Source organism: Corvus moneduloides, chromosome 7 (assembly GCF_009650955.1).
Source record: "Corvus moneduloides isolate bCorMon1 chromosome 7, bCorMon1.pri, whole genome shotgun sequence".
Taxonomy (NCBI): Eukaryota; Metazoa; Chordata; class Aves; order Passeriformes; family Corvidae; genus Corvus; species Corvus moneduloides.
In genome coordinates, this window is record NC_045482.1 from 17644087 (window position 1) to 17659881 (window position 15795).

Below are 15795 nucleotides of genomic sequence, written 5' to 3' on the forward strand. Positions count from 1 at the left end.
TGACCCCAAGGGAACAAAACCAAGGCTGTATAACAGGGGTACTCAAGGCAAAGGGTGTGAGAGGTGGAGAATCAACCCACTTCTTAATGTCTGTGCTGTAAAAAGACTTACGTTTATATATTAACTATTCAATCTAAGTAAGCTTTTTTTCTGTTTACAATGGTAAGAGAGGCTGGGCAAAGAAAGGTATTACACTGAGAGAAGGAGATGATAGAAGTGTGGGATGAGCGGTGATTTCAGCTACCTGAATTACAGGAGTAATTTGCTTAGAGACAGACACAAACATTTTAATTGGTCATCATAAATGATAATGAGGAGAAAGCATAGTGAAATTAAGTGCATCCTAATAAAGTAAGGTATGTTAAATTGCACTGAAGGAAGCTTGAGCAATGCTTCTTGACATGATTAATATACTCATGACAATGTGTCTAATGAAGGCTGTTTGCATTTATATGCTGCCTGTTGCTTCCTTCAGTAGAGACATAATTGGAACTGTGCTCATTTATACTGCAGAACACTGAGTGTAAGATTGGCTTGCAGTAGTCTTTACATTTGGTTTTAACCATTGTATCAAAAGTAACACAGGTATGATTTATTTAACCTGTGTTCTGTAATGCTGTGTAGGGTAGGTTTGAATGATTCTCATGAAATTTTCAAAGTTTCATATTCTTCAGTGGTAACTCTTCATTTTAGGCTTTAATGTGACTTTTTTCTCTGTCTCTCTTTCTTTCTCTCTTTCTTTCTTTCTTTCTCTCTTTCTTTCTTTCTCTCTTTCTTTCTTTCTCTCTTTCTTTCTTTCTTTCTCTCTTTCTTTCTTTCTCTCTTTCTTTCTTTCTTTCTTTCTCTCTTTCTCTCTTTCTTTCTCTCTTTCTTTCTCTCTTTCTTTCTTTTTCTTTCTTTCTTTTTCTTTCTTTCTTTCTCTCTTTCTTTCTTTCTTTCTTTCTTTCTCTCTTTCTTTTTCTTTCTCTCTCTCTTTCTCTCTTTCTCTCTTTCTTTCTCTCTTTCTTTCTCTCTCTCTTTCTCTCTCTCTCTCTTTCTCTCTCTCTGTCTCTCTCTCTGTCTCTCTCTCTCTCTCTCTCTCTGTGTGTCTCTGTGTCTGTCTCTCTGTGTGTCTCTCTCTCTCTCTCTCTGTCTCTCTCTCTGTCTCTCTCTCTTTCTCTCTCTCTCTCTCTCTCTCTTTCTTTCTCTCTTTCTCTCTTTCTTTCTCTCTTTCTCTCTTTCTTTCTCTCTTTCTTTCTCTCTCTCTCTTTCTCTCTCTCTTTCTCTCTCTCTTTCTCTCTCTCTTTCTCTCTCTCTTTCTCTCTTTCTTTCTCTCTCTTTCTTTCTCTCTTTCTCTTTCTTTCCTCCCCTTTATGGAATGTAGGATCATGACTTCATGACCTTTCTTTTTCTTTACTTTCTTCCTCTTCAAAATATTTTTCTTTGTGTGATGAGCCCCAGAAAGTGCTTACATATTCAGTGTGGAATTCTTTCTTTTTTCATGTTGCTCCCTCCTTGGTTGTGTTAACCCTCTATAGCAAATTTCCATTTCTAGAAGTTAGAAGTCAGAAAAGGAATTTCTGCACACTCTGTACCTTGTCTTCAGCTAAAATAGATATAAGAAGTTTATGTTATCTTTATATTTACATCTTCCTAAACCAAGATACCTTATAAAATACATATTTAGGTATGGAAGGACTTCTTAATGTTACAAAAGATTTCATTACAGATGCTGTGCACAACTAATGAGTGCAGGTTGTATGCTGATGGCTTCATAACTCTGCAAAGTGCAACCCTCTCCAAAAAAGTTTTTAACTTCCCAGGTGTGGGGTTAGTTATCATCTAATCATGGCTGTCAGTAGAACAGTAAGACACACAACTTGATCCAGTTTCTGTAATTACTGTATTTTAAACCTTGCTCAACGTCTTTATCCCTCTTCTATTACTATTTGTATAATGATGTGCTAGAAGCACTTTGTCCTATTCATTTTTGGGGGAAGAGGAGGGACAGGAGAGGAGGTACTTAAGTTTTTAGATAAACTACCTGTAACTTAATTTAATCCGGAGTGAATCGTTAATCAGAAGAGTGTTGTAAAATCATTATGCAAGGACAATTACTATTTTTAGTCCATAGGTAAAGAGACAGTAGCTTAAGCTGCATAGACTGACTCGAAATGATAACAAGCATAGAAAGTGCAGAACAGCTTGAAGCAGAGAAAAGGAGTCATGCTTCTAGGAACTTTCCTTTGGTTTTAATACCAGTAGCACAAACTGAGTGGGGTAAGGATGGGGCAGGGTTTGTAACCTTGGGTAGCAGGGCCTGGTGCTACTGCACTTTGCAATTAATGAGCCTAAAGGAGAGTACTCTGGCTTAGGGAGGACTGTCAGGGCTGGGCTGAGATGAGCTTCAGGAATGAAGGCCCTGCCAGGGAAATACTTTCAGAGGAATAGGGGATTGCAGGTAGCCAGGTTTTCCTCACCTCACTCTTGCCTGTGGCTATCTCAATATATCAAAGTACAAACATGAGCTATTACAGCTCCGTTTAACACCATCTGTGCCCAGGTGGATGGAATGTGCTGAAAGCCCGTCTGATGGCTGTTTAGCTACCTGAAAGACTGAAGTTAAGGTCTATTTTTTCTCTACTGCCTAAAATGTTTCTGCTCTTGTTTTGCTGCAAGCTAGTACTGGCACGGTCGGTGAATAGTATTTCCCTCCTTTTAGCTGAATCACTTGTTCTAGACCATTATGGGAGGCAAAAATACTGCTTTTGAGAAACGACTGGGCTGCTGCATTTTATTAACTGAGTGATTTCAAAAAGCCTACTAATTTGCTTACATTTAAAAAGAAAATGGGAAAATATATGTGTCCTACATCTGGGATTCTAATCAAAAGAAAAAGGAGATGAGCAAGGAGAGAATGAGCCCTCTGCCTTAGCAGCAAACAAACTGCCCTGAATAAATTGAGAAAATTAAACCAAAGGGGAAAATGTCTGCACCAAGAAGGTGCTGCATTTCACTGCTCAGTTATAGCAGCCCTTTCCTCTGCCACAAAGATGCATTCTGTGAAGATGTTTCTTCCAAATGTTTACAGCATTGTTGGGAATGTTTTGATCTCACTTGAGGTAAGTAGTATAAACATCCTGTTATTCATAATGCTGTATTGAGAAAGATACTCTTAAAGGTGATATAATGTATAGTACAGTCATTCTGGCTGCCTGTAAAATGCCAAGAGACTTTATAGTCAGCCTGGCTATGATTTGAAAACAAGCAAAAGGCTAATACTTCAGTTTTCTTGCTTTCTGTCCTTTTTTTTCAGCAGAATTGCTGTAGAGGGCTAATGATTTTTGCTGAAAAAAATACATAATCCTTGTAAATACTGAGGAGATGCTGTGCATTTCACTGGATGACAACATTTTGAGCACTTGCTCATTTTGCTATTTAATGACTCTTAAGCTATTAAGTTTACAATTTATGACTTCAATGTATGTGTGAATATGTAAAATATTTCTTTATCCTGTATCCTTTACCCGAGTCCTGATTCTAATGGGACTTTACTCTTTCTCCTTCTCTAAATTATGCAGCACTCTCTTGAATGCTGTGTAGGAAGGTTGCTGGCCATAGAGCCTTGAGTTCTGTTCCCAGTTACCATACAACTGGAATGCTGGTTTTGAGTTGACAGCAGGGTTCTATTTGTCATGTATGGCGCAGCATTGGCTTCTTGGGATGGAAACACATTGTACTGACTTGGATGCTTCCCTTACATTGTAAGTACCAGTTTGTTATATAAATTCTGTACTTTTCCTTGGTACAAAGGTCTAGCAAAGTCCTTTTCTTTCAAGAAAGAAATTCATGATCTTTAACTGCTCTTGTAATTTCACGTCTAGTTTAGGTTTTGTTGTTGTTTTCACATATTGGATAAGGGCACACACCCCACCTTCATGGAACTGCGCTTTATAATGTGTCAGGCACTTAGGCATGTTCCTGAGGGTGCATAAATCCCACAGGTCTTGTCTGTTGAAGAAAATGTCACCACTTTGTCAGAGTTACATTGTTACAAACTTTCACAGGTTGAAAACTTCCAGTTTGAAATGTCTAGTGATTTATTCTAGTCCAGTTTATGTTGCTGGAGAATAGTATTAAGTTGAATTTAAACTATAAGAAAGGGCAGGTATATACTTACTAAAACTATATAAAGCCATTTAAAGTGTTGCAGCACACTATTTCTTAAAATATTTGACTTAAAGAAGCTTTTCTACATTAACAACTTCAAAGAAGCTTGTGCCTATTTTATGAAGAGGTGAGGATTAATTTTTTCCTAGTGAAGTAAGATTCCTTCTATAATAAGTCTTTTCCCAGCAGGTATGAGAGCAGGATCTGATTTAGCCACTCCTAATGATCATCAATGCTTCTGTCAGTAAGCATAATTTAGTCAAAGAAAATTTGAGCAGTGCACAGACTTGCTGTACATCATCATGTACAGTCTCCTGTTTTGCTGCAGAGTAAGAGAAATACTCCTGCTTGGTTTAATCTGACATTGAGAGGCTTACAGGTGCTAAACAATGTCGTGTTAAACAATGCCACCTACATGTCACCCCAGGTTGTGCCCAGTAGAGCTTCATTGCACCTCTGGGTATGATACATTGTACCCTGCAAAGATTAAGAATGGAAATCATCACAGCTTGTACAAGCTGAAACTAAATGAACCACAGAAAAATATAATATTAATAATTGAATATTATTAAAGTATTCTTTCATAACAAGCAAATTGTAACAGCTCTCTCCCTGAATGGAAACTCTTTTTTATACTGCAATCTGTGTTAAGGGTTTATCCAAAAATAACACAGGAAATACTGTATATAGTTACTGGAGCAAGGCATTTCTGGCAGATTGTCATGGCATGCTCAAAGTCTGTGACCTGGCTTACATTTGTCTTTCATTTAAAGTGTGGAAGAGATTTTGGTAAGTGCTGACAGCAGTTCAAACCCCTACCTATTGAACAGAGGGTTGAAAAGTCACAAGCTATAGTTAAATAAACGGGCTTTATCAATCTGCAACTGAAATGCCTTCTGTTAGTAATGGTTTGCTTATACAAGACAATGGATAATAAATTATTAACTGAATGAGGTAAGTAAATCCATTTTGTACTGTTTCCTGCTGTGTGTAACAAATAATCCCAAACCTGTGAGTTTTGTAATTTCTCAGGAACAAAATGCCATCTAGTGGTAACTGCTGGATATGTTGAGCAAATACTTTTTTTATATTGACATCAAGTTTTCATATTTTTTTTCCTGGTATTCTACATTTTACAGCACATTAAGGTCTTGAGAGAAGAAGATAAAGAGCTAGGGGGAAGGTACAGTCCCCTCAAGCTGGACCAGCGGTGGCAGGGGCGACACGCTTCCCAGCTGCTTGGGAGCTCTCTTTCTGCCTCTGCAGCTGGCCTCAGGCAGGTCAGGCAGGTTTCCCCTGCCAAGCATTGGGAAAAATTTCATACCTAGTTGGTAGGCCACACCTTACTGTTACTTGATACTAAAATACAATCTGGCCATTGTGGTATGAAAAGAGCTGAAAGCCACCTCTGCTTCACTGACTGCTCATCTGTCTCTCCTGTTTGGAGGCTTTTCCCTCTAGGTTGTCATTCTCCAAGGAGCTAAGGGGAAGCCATCTCTTCTGCTCTTCCAGTGAACTACCAGGGAATGCTATAAGCTTCTCCATGGCGTAGTTTGCCTACTTGACTCCTCGGAGTAGAATATAAACTAAAAAATATTAACACTAAAATTTGGCTTCTAGAACAGACTCCTGAAAAAGTAACTGCCATAAACTGGCTTTTAGAGTTGAATAACAGAGTTTATTTGTACAGCAAGAATAAATAATAAAAATAAAACCTTATGGTTCTATTTAAATATATTCATTAATGTAAACAGGGCCTAGGAGCCTGCATGTGATATGAGCGCACTGATGGAGATAATCTGGCTTTACACATGGAGCCGACTGCGGAGAGTTCTGCAGCATTTCATCTTTCCATGGGTTTGTGCTTCATTGTGATAGAGGTTGTGGTGTTGTTTATGGGTCTGCTTTTTCCTTGCACTGTTTGAATTCCTCCATCTGCTGGTCCATGTTGCCCTATTCCATTGCAAGATGTTGGCAGCAGCAGTTGCCAGGGCTATAATCAGACCGCGGGTCTCTGGGATGTGTTCTGCAGGCTGGTGCAGAAATCTAATCTGTCCCACTGACGTCACTGTAGAAGTCTATGAAGATGGCATGGCATCGGTTTGCCGGGCTGGGAAGGAGTTTGTGCCTAGCTAAAGAAATCCTTAACCTTTACTCTTGTTTTATATGCTATTTAAAGTAAATTGCAGCAGACTAAAGAGTCTGATTAACAAGGGCACTACCAGCACAGATCTTTAAGAGGGTCATCTGAGAGTTTGGGCAGCTCTGCAGTCGCTGCTGTTGCTGTGATGCAGCACTCATGCACTCGTCTGTCTCTCTGGAGTGCTGCGGGTTATTTTCCTAGACACTGGCATTGGCCAACAGCCAGTGCAGCTGCAGAGAAACAGGAGGGAGCAGAAACAGGACTAGAGCAGCGCTGCTTTAGGTGGGAGTAAATTGTCATGGAAGCACGTTTAGGTAGGCAGAACAGGAAGAGTTTGGGGAGCATTAGCAAATGCAGACTGAAAAGCACCAAGAAATCTGTCTTGCTTGTGCTTGCTAAAAATAGATGAGGAAATCCCTGGATCTGGGACAATTTCTTAAAGCTAGAATAGTGGCTTTCTCTGAGTAACAACTGCAGTCTTGCATTGCAGCTGTTGCAGCTGCATCTGCCCTTCACTCTCAAGTTTACAGAGCAGCAGGATGCTTTAAGGAGGGTATGATTCTCCACAGTCAGAAGAAAGGCATTCTGTTGTGCACACAGTAAAGAAATTTTAAGAGCAAGTGGCCCTGCGATGAAACCTTGAAACAAAGGAGTAAGAATAGGGATAACAACTGATCAGTAATGATCCACCTGAACTTTGCATCTTTTTTTGAAGCTGTTTAGCTCCATTCAAAAACAAGTGAAATAGAATATAGTGCCTACACAATGTTTTTCATTCCTTCAAAGAACTGGGCAGAATGCAGATAATGTCACTTCCAGGGTTTTTATGGGGATTTTTTGTCTTTATATGGCTAATGGTTATATGCTATAAGGAGGAAATTATTTTAATGCTATATAACATTATAGTCTGGATTATTGCTTTTGATTTAAACACTCAGACAATAAACTAATTGGATTTTTTTTGGCCCCTGTTCTCCTAAAACAGTTTATGACACATTTGTCATGAAAATGCATCCACGTGGGAGCAGAAAGGAGAGCAGTTTTCCAAAGAAGGACCAAAGAAGCTGTTTTCTGACAACAAGCAGCAAAGTGGCCGTTGAAATGTTGCTGCAATGCCCACAGAAATGGTGAGGGTCTGGGTCCCTCTGCTCCTGCAGTATTGCACAGGGTTTGCCAAAGAGCTTTGCTCGGTTTTGTCTTTTCAAAATGTATTTTCTTGACTTACTGGACTTTAAGAAAAAAACCAAAAAACAAAACCAAACTTCTTTGGAAAGTACTCCCTTATCAGTGACTCGTTGGTGCAGATAAACTCTGAATTCTGAAGTCATTGTGTTGGCATTGAAAGCATTGGTATCACATCTCTGTGTAGAAAACCACTAGAAACTGAGTGTTGGAATAAACCAGGAATTAGTTTCCTACATATCTGCTTGATTGAGGATTGCATGACTTTACAATTGAATACATGAGGTTGAATTCCAGATCTGAGCTTGGTGTGGTGATGTGCAAGTCAGGTTTCAACATCAGTTATCTCTGATTTTGTTTAAAATAAAACTTCCGCTTGCACAGCTGAAAAGCTGCCAAGTCTTAGTCTAATTTAGTTCTGATTTGCTTAGGGGTTTTCCACATGTCTTGGTTAACAATAAGCAAAATGTGCACCACCATGGGATGTAATTATTTTATTATTAAAGAAACGGGAAATAATGCTTTTGTCCTCCCTTCCTTCTTTCCTCCTCCCCCAGGAAAAAAAAACAGTGACATCAGGCACAGAAAAGAGAAATTTCTCTCTGCGTGGGCCACATAGTAAATAATGTATTTTGGCTCAGAAGGAATCAGGTAATTTTCTCCTTTCATAAGGAATCTTACTGTTGTAAACTTACAGTTCACTAAAACCATTGTGATACTGGCAGATAAATTAACGAATAGTGAAAAATCTCAAATCCTAATTAAATCCCACTATTACTCCCAGGACAGGTTTATCTCCTCTTCAGGAATACTTGTTTTGAACAGCTTGTTTAACAGGAAGAGCTATTGATCCCTTCGATGACACTTTAGAATCATTAAGAGGAAAAACTTTAATCTCCTTCAGCTTTTTGAAGTTGCTTTGGTTAATGTCATCTCTCTGCGATCCTGAAGAGCTAATGATGTTCTGGAAAGATATTTCCAACATTATTCTCCCTCGCATTTTGTGCCCTGCTGCCATTACCTGCCTGCTCACAGAGTTAGCTGTGCAGTAAAGCAGAGAGGTACCAGTAGTGCATGTGCTTGCCTGCTCAGTTTGGAAGGTTCTATATTCTCCTTCAAAAGTCTTCCTGGTGGAAATATCAGAGATTTTTCGAACTTCAAATTAGTTATCCCGTGCTTCTGCTATCTCAACACTTTGAGGCTTGGACTTAGAAGCATCTTCAAGTCATTAAATTTCATTCTACAAAGGCCCTTGATAACTTGATTGCAAGTAGAATAGAGCAGGAAATTATCAGAATGTTTCTAGACTTAATTTCTTACTTGTTTTTCTAAACTATTACATAAAATTCAACTTCAAATCTGACACAGTTTGCCTTACCAGGGCCCACACATCCTTGTTCATGTAAAGTGCATTACTGAGCCTTAAAATACCCTTAGATGTTTCATGTGATCTAAATCATGGACATTAGCTCCCAGAACCCTAAATATTCTAGAAGGTGCAACTCTGTCTGAGAAGCAGGTTGCATAAGATGGCTAATACCCTCATTAAAAACTGTATTTTTGACTGGCTTCAGTAACACATACATTGGCTTCTCTAAGAATGTAGAAATTACTTGGAGGGACTGATACCAGAATATCCAATAACTGCACCAAGAGTATGTCGGTTCTATACAGCACTTCAGAATTGCTGAATTGTTATGAGAAGGTTCAATTTCTTTAAAAATTCCTCACATCCATCCAGGGGATCTAGAAGTGGAGCCAGTAGTTCTAGAAGCCTCAACTACTTGTATGCAGAGCCACTGCCAGTTCTGCGGCACAGCTTATGGCTTCAAGTAGGAGATCATCACTCAGGGTTAAAGACATTTTCAAAGATGGGACTAGAAGTATCTTGCAGATTTTTTTTTTTTTTTGATGGCTAGCTTGTTCTTGGTTTTTAGTGTTTGTGGAGGAAATTATAGTCGTAACAGTTTTTTCCTGACTGCTTTGCCAGTGGCTTGCCTTCTGTTTTTTAATTTGCAATTACCAAGCTTTTTTCCAAATACATACAAGCACCACTTCAACTAATGCTTAATATGAATTTCTAAGCATGGTATAAAACAAAATATTATGAAAATTAAATAGAAGGTATAAGCTGCATTTTACAGCCAGTATAAACACACTTGGGTGTTTTATAGCCATCAGTATTATCTCCTTTGACACTTGAGGCTTGTCCCTAGCAGACAGAAAGCAGAAACTTCCTGGAATTTCTTTAATTAGCCTGTTCATTTCACTTAATAAAACAAGAAATCAAAACCATATTGTGTTTCTTACACAGGACTCTTAGAAAATGTAGCTTAAGAGTATGTAGCTCTTATATCTGAGCAAAAGCGCAAGCAATTTTGAAATTTCCTAGTATTTTAATAATTTTGTTACTAGCTGATTTCACATTAGGAGTCTATGCTTAGGGGATATGCCAGTAAGTGTGCACATGAGCAATAAGAAAGCTCATAAAAAGTCTAGTGTTAAAATGCATTCAGAGCAACTGCAAATGAAAAAAAAAAAAAAAAGAAGGCCCTTTTGCAATTATAAATAGTTTTGATATTATTAGCTCTAAACATCACCTGGAACCTGCTGCAAGAGAAAGGCCGTGCATGTCATCATCAAAGTTTAAGATCATATGATTTTGCCAAGATAATATAGGTAGCATCAACTATATCCTATCCATAGTACTTGTTCATGATGTAATTCTCACCACATTTATGCACATCTTGGAAATCCAATTAAGCAGAGTCATGACGCAAAGTTCCTTAAGAGTTCTTTCACGGAGGACTTTGTTCAGGAAACATAGGCAAGAGGGAGCTTTTTTCCTCTGATGCAGTTCCATTCAAAAATGGCATGATGTCTTGTAACATCAGTCTAAACACAGCACATTCTTTAGACTTCAAGCAAACACCATTAGTTTAGTTTTAAAAATAAGACTGTTCTTGTGTGCTCCTCCCCTTAGATCTTGTGGCATTCACTTCTATTGTAACCCGAAAAAAATCCACCTCTAAAGGCTGTCATTGTCACCTATTTCTGTCAAACATTTTTTCATGACCCAGAGAACCAAAAGCAGGTGTGTTAAGCCCATTTTTCATTTCACTGATGTACACCATCCACTGTGTACCAAACTGCTCTAAGTTGTTATGGGACATAGTGCTAGATCAGGATAGGATGCCAAATGTGAGTTTCTGATGTGGTAGCTGTGAGTCTGTGATTTAAAACAGGAGCTGTGGTAGATGTTATGCATATCTCACTTTCTTTAGCAATGATCATAAAATTCAAGGTGCAAGCTCCTTCTAGTAACTGTTACTTTGCTAGTCTGTACCCTGTAGATAAAAGAAAAAAAATTATCTCCAAAATCTACAGACTAGCATAAATCCTAGTAAAACACTGATTATGTCTGATTTGCGAAGGTTGTTCATAGCTGCTGCAGTTGATGCAGGATTCTCTCTCCCTCTATGCCTGTGCAGTGTTTGGTAATATTGGGTTTTTTAAATGACTTTGCCATTAATAATGAACAACAGCAGCATCCAAAAGGCAGGCTCAAATGGCACTTCTCTCATCAAAGGGAGAAAGATTATCCAAAATGCTGGCAATGTGCAATGGTAGTTCTGGGTTTGGTGATAGGCTGGATGTTATGTTGAAATAACTGTCATCTATATAAATACTAATTATAACTAGCAAGCTTGGTAGTCAGCCTTCAAACTTTTTATTGATTACTTTTAAATTAGCTAAAATAATTGAATTTACCTTACTGAACAAGTGGTAGAAATCTGCCTTGCTCTTTTCCAAGGAGTAAATGTTCCATTGCAAAAACTGTGAACTCCAAATCTGCTCAGTAAGGCAGCCCTTGGCCACTTCCCTGCCTCCCCCACGAACTCCCAGCAATTACATATTATAAGCTAAACTGAATTCTGTACATGACAAGGCTTCTACCAATGCTTTTTTCCTGCTGTCAAGGGGATCTGTAGCAGGGAGGCACTAACTGTGATAAGATGCTACCCCTATTCATCAGGTGACATCTCACCATGTCTTTACTTTTACTGCTTCCCATTAATACAGGACAGCTTTAATTTATGGTGGGTTGGGTTTTCTTTTCCTTCACACAACATTATATTTACTAGCTGGGAACCTGTTTTTACAGTTGTGTATAAATCTTTAAAAATGTCAGTGATTAATTTTAAAATCTCATTTATCACTATATGATTGGTGAATTAGTTAAGGTTTGAAGAATGTCAAGTAATTAGAATCAATTTTGTACCAGACTCTCAGACAAGGTGATGGATCACAGAAAAGCCACTGGAAAATGGGCCACTGGTCCCACGGTGCTCAGCACCCAGAGCAAGACAGCAAAAGCAGAGGGGCCAAAATAAAAAAAAAACCCTAAACACTAGAAACCAACCCCAAATCCTAGTGATGAAATTTGACATGAATAATGAAGCTGTAGTAACTGACTGCAGTTTCTAAAGAACTTTGAGGTTTGAGAGATGAGGCAAGAAACCTCTGAAGGACAATGAGAAGGCCAGAAAATAGCATGTCACACACGTATTTCTCTTCTGGAGCCTTTATCCTTGAGGTGCACTTTGTAAATCACCCTCAAATATTCCTACCAGGTGGCAAATATAATAGCACCTTTGCTACACAAAGCAATGCTAACAAGCCAGTTTTGCAAGGGAGGGCTTTTCAAGGGCTAGAGAACCAGGGGAACAAAACACCAAGCTCATCCTTGCTGCCATTTAAACCAAGGTCGTGCACACCGGGATTCTCTTTTGTGCTCTCCCCTGCGAAAGAGCAAACCTGTGAGCTGGGGTGTCTCGGAAGGAGCAGCCCCTCTGGCCGAAGAGGGCCAGGTGGGAGCTGTGTGCCGGCTGCTCCCGAGCATCTGCATTTCCTCCCTTGGTCCCTGTGCACAGCGACAGGGCTGGTGCTTGGAGAGCTCCAGCTCTTTGCTAATGAAATTTCCAGAGTTGTAGTTAAATCATTGTTATCACTTGAGCATGAGATGTGCTGGCTTGATAAGGCATTACGTAATTTTAAGATAATATTGTTGTTAAACAGAAATCTCCATGAGGATTTCAGGTCCATTCAAAAGCAGGATATGGTGGCAGGGGCCTCCGCCTGGTGAATTTCGGGCTAATTTTTTTTCTGCTTTGCACCCTTGATTTCCTCCCTCTGTGATGAGGCTATCAGCCCCTGTAAAAGCCAGAGCTGCCCTGGGTTACGTGGCACATACTGTGTACGGGCACACTCCATGCTGGCCCGTCACTTGCCAACACCTGTGAGGGCTCTGGATAGGAGCCTGACGGTGAAGTCCTTCCAAAAGCTGCTGCTGTTCCTGAAAGCTGCTGGAGCTGGGGCCAAAACATCCTCCTAAGCCAAGCAAAGAATCTAATCAGAAATAACGATTGAGCTCTGTTTTGAAAACTCTGATGGGCTACTCTTCCAGGCACAGTAAAATACAGCTCCAGTAACTAACTGCAAAATGACCAACACGCTTCCCTAGGTTTTAGCAATAACTGCACTACTAGCAAAGGCATTATTAGACAATTGAAATGACTAATCAAATCACTCAGGCTGATCTTAACTGTAGTATTGATACTGCCTATTATGAAAAATAGATTTACACTCTGAACAGGAAAGCATTTTTAATGTAAACATCCAGTTGAATAGTTAGCAAAAAAGCTTTGGGAGTAGTGGAAGAGTAAAAGTTGACCATTTAATTGAAGGAAGCTGGAATGAAAGCTTGAGATTTAATTCCAGGAAATGCAAGGGGAAAAAAATCTGAAGATCCAACTTATTTCCAAAAAGCCAAGGAAAACACTCCGTACACACAAAGGTCAAATCATGTAGGCAGAATTGCAAAGATATTTTGTGTTGCTTTATTCCAAACCCATTTTCATATATTTTTAACCTTCTTCTAGCCCTGTGATTAAAATATTGTTTCTTGGTAATCCATCTGCTCAGTAAACTTTTGCACTTTATACATGCAAAATGAAAAAGTTTTGTGAAATTCGGTCCATCATGCTAGAATTAATTTTGGGAGGAATAAAAAGAAGGAAACAACCACTCCCCATTTATTTTTTTTAACTTTGCACACTAAGTAAAGTATATCAACAAAAAAACCTATGTTTTGAAATATTTGACAAATAACAAATGACATGTTTTTTTCTTAAAGAATATTTAGAAATACTAAAAACTCTCACAATCTTTTCTTTTGGTTCTCTACAACAAAGATTAGGTAGAATTTTGAGCATGAAAACCTGAGTGCAGCTAACTGCCTACACCATCTATTTTTTAAGACAGACCTTTATGCTTTAGGTGCCTTGTAGAAGGAAAGGTGTTTCAGTCATTGCTGACCCTGAGCTGCGTTCACAGAACTGGAACCACTAATTGCAGCCTATGTAGATGCTTTTCTTCCTTCAGGCTCTTCTCTGTCAAAAGCCTTCCCTTGGAGGCAGGCTTCCCACTGCACGCCCGCCACCCCAGTGCCCCAGGAGAAGGTAGAACAGGCTCCATGGCGTCCACCACGACACCTGCAAAGCCTGCTTGCCCTGGCTGAGATCTCCGAAGCCTCTGCTGAAGGCGGTGGATTCGTACAGCTGTAGCGGATTAAATTTGCGGGGATTGTGCTGGGGCTGGATTTGAATTCTCGGCGCGCACAACTCGCACCTGAGAGGGGAAGCGATCCCTGCGGGTGGGGAGCTGCTCTACCGCCAGGAGACACGGGCTGGCCACCCTGCCGGGGGGCTGCCGAGTACTCGCCAACCTCTGTGGTGTCTGCTTTCGGGTTAAAAATGCAAGCTGCACAAGAGAGTTACACCAGGAGCGGTGTTGTATTTTCAATCAATTGCTTTTAGCGCTGAAATTTACAGTCCTGGACAGCGAAAAACGATGACAGCTGGGCTGAGTGAAATTTCTCACACGAAATATTTTGAGGGGAAATCTGTGGGTTTGCTCTCTTCATGCTTGCTGGCATTTAAATGGAATTTTTCCCCTCGCTTTGAAAAGAGTCATGTTTTTCACAGGACCGTTGGCTCCTCCGCCGGACCAGGCAGGCGCAGCCCTGTCCTGTCACGGCTGAGGAGACACCGGCCGGGGGAGCGTTGCTTTCCACAGGGCATCTCCTCAGAGGAGCAGCGGTGCCCGGGACGGCCCCAGCGGTGCCCGAGGGCCGAGCCGGAGCCGCTCGCGGGGATGGGCCCGGGGCTCCCCGCCGGCCGTCCCGCGGGAGCGGACGCGCTTCCCTTTGTGCCCGGCGGCGGGGCGGCCGCGTTGCCATGGGAACCGTCCCGGCGGCCGCGGCGGGCGGAGGCGGGCTGTGCGCGGCGCAAGATGGCTCCCCGAGGCGGCGGGACGCAGCGTGAGTAGCGGGCGGGGGGCGGGCGCGGGCTGCCCCCGGTGCCGCGCGTCCCCGGCCACCTTCCCCCGCCACCTTCCCCCGGCCCGGCCCTGCCCTCCCCTCCCCTGCGGGCTTCGGCCCGCCCCGCCCCGCGGCAGCAAGTGGCAGCGGCCGCCGGTGCCGCGGGGCGCGCTGACAGCCCCGCGCCCAACTTGTGTTGCAGGCGCGCCCCGCCGCTGATGCGAGAGCTGCCGCCGCGCCAATGCCAGCGCCGCGCCGCCCGGCCAGCCCCCGCCGCCCCCCGGGCCCGCCCCGCCGCCGCCGCCGCGATGGCTCTGACCTTGTTCGGTGAGTAAAGCGCCGCCGCCTCGGCCCGGCGGGCGCGGGGCTGCCGCACCCATTGTCTGCGGCGCGGCAGTGCCTGGGCGTGGGCGCCGCCCCGCAGGGCCGGGCCGGGGCTGCGGGAATAACGCCCCGCCGGGGCAGCCCCACGCCGGCCCGGCCGGGGCTCGGCTGCCACGGGCGGGGGAAAGTTAGGGCGCCTCGGGAAGCCCCGGCAGCCGAGGGGCTGCGCGGCGGAGCCGCGGGCCGGCTCGGGGGGACCCCCGGGAGCGTCGGGGCACACCGGGCGCAGCTCCCCGCGGTGAGCCGGTGCCTTCCTGCCGCGGGCAGGTCCGGGAAAGGAGGTTTTGGGAGTGCTGCTCTGGCCGTGCTTCACAGCCTGGGACGGCGTGGTGGGAACCGGCTTGAGAAAACTCTAGTTCAAACTGTTGAACATGTGGGTTCTCTTAAGTAACGTTTTTAAATAAGGCTTGCTTATGCTTAACATGTGCAATTTACAGCGGGCAAACAATAAAAAAAAAGGCTTCAAATTGTGTTTGGCAACATTAGGTTAATGCAGCAATGCAAAGGAAAGCAGAAATTAGTATAACTAAGGTCAGTACAGAGTTAACAGGATAAT

The 15795-nt window shown here is 42.2% G+C and overlaps 1 protein-coding gene and 1 long non-coding RNA gene across 2 annotated transcripts in view; both read left to right on the top strand.

Annotated features, from left to right (window-relative positions):
* Positions 1-1298: 1298 nt before the first annotated feature.
* LOC116446371 lies at positions 1299-7993 on the top strand. Its single transcript, XR_004241154.1, has 2 exons — positions 1299-3101; positions 3561-7993. It is a non-coding gene; the product is annotated as an uncharacterized LOC116446371 (long non-coding RNA).
* A 6954-nt stretch (positions 7994-14947) lies between these two features.
* Positions 14948-15795, top strand: part of CHN1 (chimerin 1) — a 96629-nt gene continuing 95781 nt past the window's right edge. The window contains exon 1 of the mRNA XM_032114099.1: positions 14948-15182. Within this exon, the coding sequence (XP_031969990.1) occupies positions 15074-15182 (109 nt within the window). The 5' untranslated portion in view covers positions 14948-15073. The remainder of the gene's footprint in view (positions 15183-15795) is intronic.